Source organism: Plasmodium sp. gorilla clade G2 (genome assembly GCF_900097015.1).
Source record: "Plasmodium sp. gorilla clade G2 genome assembly, chromosome: 1".
NCBI classification, from domain to species: domain Eukaryota; phylum Apicomplexa; class Aconoidasida; order Haemosporida; family Plasmodiidae; genus Plasmodium; species Plasmodium adleri (nom. inval.).
Window position 1 is genome coordinate 374730 of NC_041693.1, and position 2976 is coordinate 377705.

The 2976-nt window shown below is 17.9% G+C and overlaps 1 protein-coding gene across 1 annotated transcript; it reads right to left on the reverse strand.

The window, feature by feature from the left end:
• Positions 1-211: 211 nt before the first annotated feature.
• On the reverse strand, positions 212-2183 carry PADL01_0110900 (Plasmodium exported protein (hyp1), unknown function; the record flags this gene model as incomplete). Its single annotated transcript, XM_028680671.1, has 2 exons — positions 212-1996; positions 2091-2183. 2 exons carry the CDS (start codon positions 2181-2183, stop codon positions 212-214), a joined length of 1878 nt encoding a protein of 625 aa, XP_028536225.1.
• Positions 2184-2976: the final 793 nt, after the last annotated feature.

Below are 2976 nucleotides of genomic sequence, written 5' to 3' on the forward strand. Positions count from 1 at the left end.
AAAAAATTATAAGAAAAATAAAATGATATGTATAATATATAAGTGATATATAAATATATATTATTAAATGTGCATATTTATAATGCCTCATTTATAAAATTTAAGTATATAAACAAACAAATATGCATAATAAAAATGAAAATATATATATACAAATATATATATATATATATATATCAATACATATTACATATCAATACATTTTTATGTTTTAAAAATGACGCTCTAAAAAGTTGATTACTGGATTCGAACCATTTTGATAATCAAATAATTTTTTTTCTAAACGTTTTGAATGTTGATGATATATTTCTTGTTTATTTCTGAATGTATATTCATCTTCAGATGAATTATTATTATGAGTAAAATCTATTACTTTATCTAGATCTTCTTCTCTATTTGAATATATATTTGAATAATAGGAACGTGTGTTTTGTCTATACCTAAAAGCATTTTGGAAATCTGTTCCATATAGAACTATATCTTGTGATAATATATTTTCATTATTATTTTGTCCACTTTTTTTATTATCATCATTTTTTTTCTTCTCATTATGTTTTTTATTATATTCATTTAATCTACTAGTATATTCATTTAATTTTTCATTATATTCATTTAATTTTTTATTATATTCCTTTAATTTTTTATTAAAATCATTAACTGCAGTGTCATAACTATCTGTGATATTATCATTTTGTAAATGATTTTTTTTTATAATTTTTTTTAATTCTAATTCGAAATTTTGTTCATCATACAAGGATTTATTATCATTCTTTGGAATATATGTTAACATCATATCGTGATTGTCATTTTGTAGGTTGCTGTAATAATAAGATCGATCCATTATATGATCGTGTCTATGATATGGGTCCCCACTGGATCCATATCTATGATGAGGATAATTATGATGAGGATAATTATGATGAGGATAATTATGATGAGGATAATTATGATGAGGATAATTATGATGAGAATAATTATGATGAGGATAATTATGTTTAGAATAATTATTATTAGAATAATTACGATTAGAATAATTATTATTAGAATAATTACGATTAGAATAATTATTAGATCTATCATGTGTATAACTAACAGGTTCATAGTATGGAAGATCAGTCGGTTCATGGTATGGAAGATCAGTCGGTTCATGGTATGGAAGATCAGTCGGTTCATGGTATGGAAGATCAGTCGATTCATGGTATGGAAGATCAATAGATTCATAATATGGATTATAAATGTTTAGATCGTTACAGTGATTACTATCTACAGTTTCATATTGTGATAAATTATTTTGATCATTATATGGTAATATATCATAAGGAGAATTACCATATGTCAAATTATCATTCGACAGATTCATATATTCTCTATTTCCATTTTGATTTTCATAATGTCTTGAATTATTATTTGTATGTGAATTATCTGTTGACATATCATATGTTAATGTTTTATTAATTGTTTCTTTAAATATATTATTCATTTTGTTTTGTTGACTGTCTATAACTTTATTATTTCTTTCTAAGAAATTATTAGTTTTACCATATTCACTATTATTATTATTACTATTATTATTATCATCATATTTATAATTTTTTGTATTATGATCATTACTTATAATTTGTAATTCTGTATTATTATCATTTATATTTTTATCATTTATATTTTTATTATTTGTATTTACATTAACGTTTTGTTCCATATATTTTAAATACTGATAGAAATTTTTACTACATTCTTCTTCATTATTATTACTTCTATTATAATTTTTCTTATCAACACAACTACTATCATTACATTGCTCTTCCTTATCCTTATAACAATTATAATCATTCGCATCTACCGTATTATAATTATCATTATTTATATAATCATGTAAAGATATTTTTTCTTTATTGAATTGTAATATGTTCTTATTTTCTGATAATAATCTGATCTTATTAAATTGTCTATACTTTTCTGATGCATGAGGGTTATTAAAAATTTTGTTATAATGACACTACAAAGGAGAAAGAAATAAAAATAAAAATGAACATATATAAGTAATATGTAATATATATATATATATTTTATTTTTTATATTTTATTATTACCTCATGAAAATTTTCATATATACAACCACAAATAATATATAGAAAAAAAAGGAGTACAAAAAAAAAGAAAAGTTCACGTTTTATATTTTTCATGTTTTAAAGCTTTTTCAATGTTTTATTTTTTTCTTTTTTTATTTAAAATTTTTCTTGCTTCAATTTTTTTAATTCCATTTTTGAATATCATTATAATTGTATATTATATATATATATATATATATATATATATATATATATATACAAATATGAAATTTAACAAAAAAAAAAAAAAAAATAACAATTATATATTATATTATATATATTTTTTTTTTCTTCTATACAAAAAATTTATATATAATATTTCTAAAAAGCTTAATTTTGTTTTATATATTATTATATATAATATGTAAAAGATAAAAAAAATATATATTATAAATTCGAGTTTAAATTAATATTCTTTATAGGAGTAAAAAAAAAAATATATATTAAATAAATTTTTGGTTCACATATAATATACTTTTATTTATTAGATATAAAATAAATTTATAGGTATATAACAAAAAAAAAAAAAATATAATAAATATATATATTATATATTATATATATATATTTTTTTTGTATAACGTTTTTTTAATTGTTCTCTATATATTACGATGCCTTAATGGGCATAAGTAATAAAAAATATATATAATAATAAAAATCTATATATTTTTTAATAATATATATATAATATATTATATATTTATATAATATAATATTATCATAAGGATAATTATTTATATGATATATTTTATATTTATAAATATTATATTAAAAAAAAAATGAATAATTTATTTTTCAAAATATTATATAGAATCGTGGTAAAATAAATAAATATATATATTTTTATTTGTTTGAATGTTATTATTTT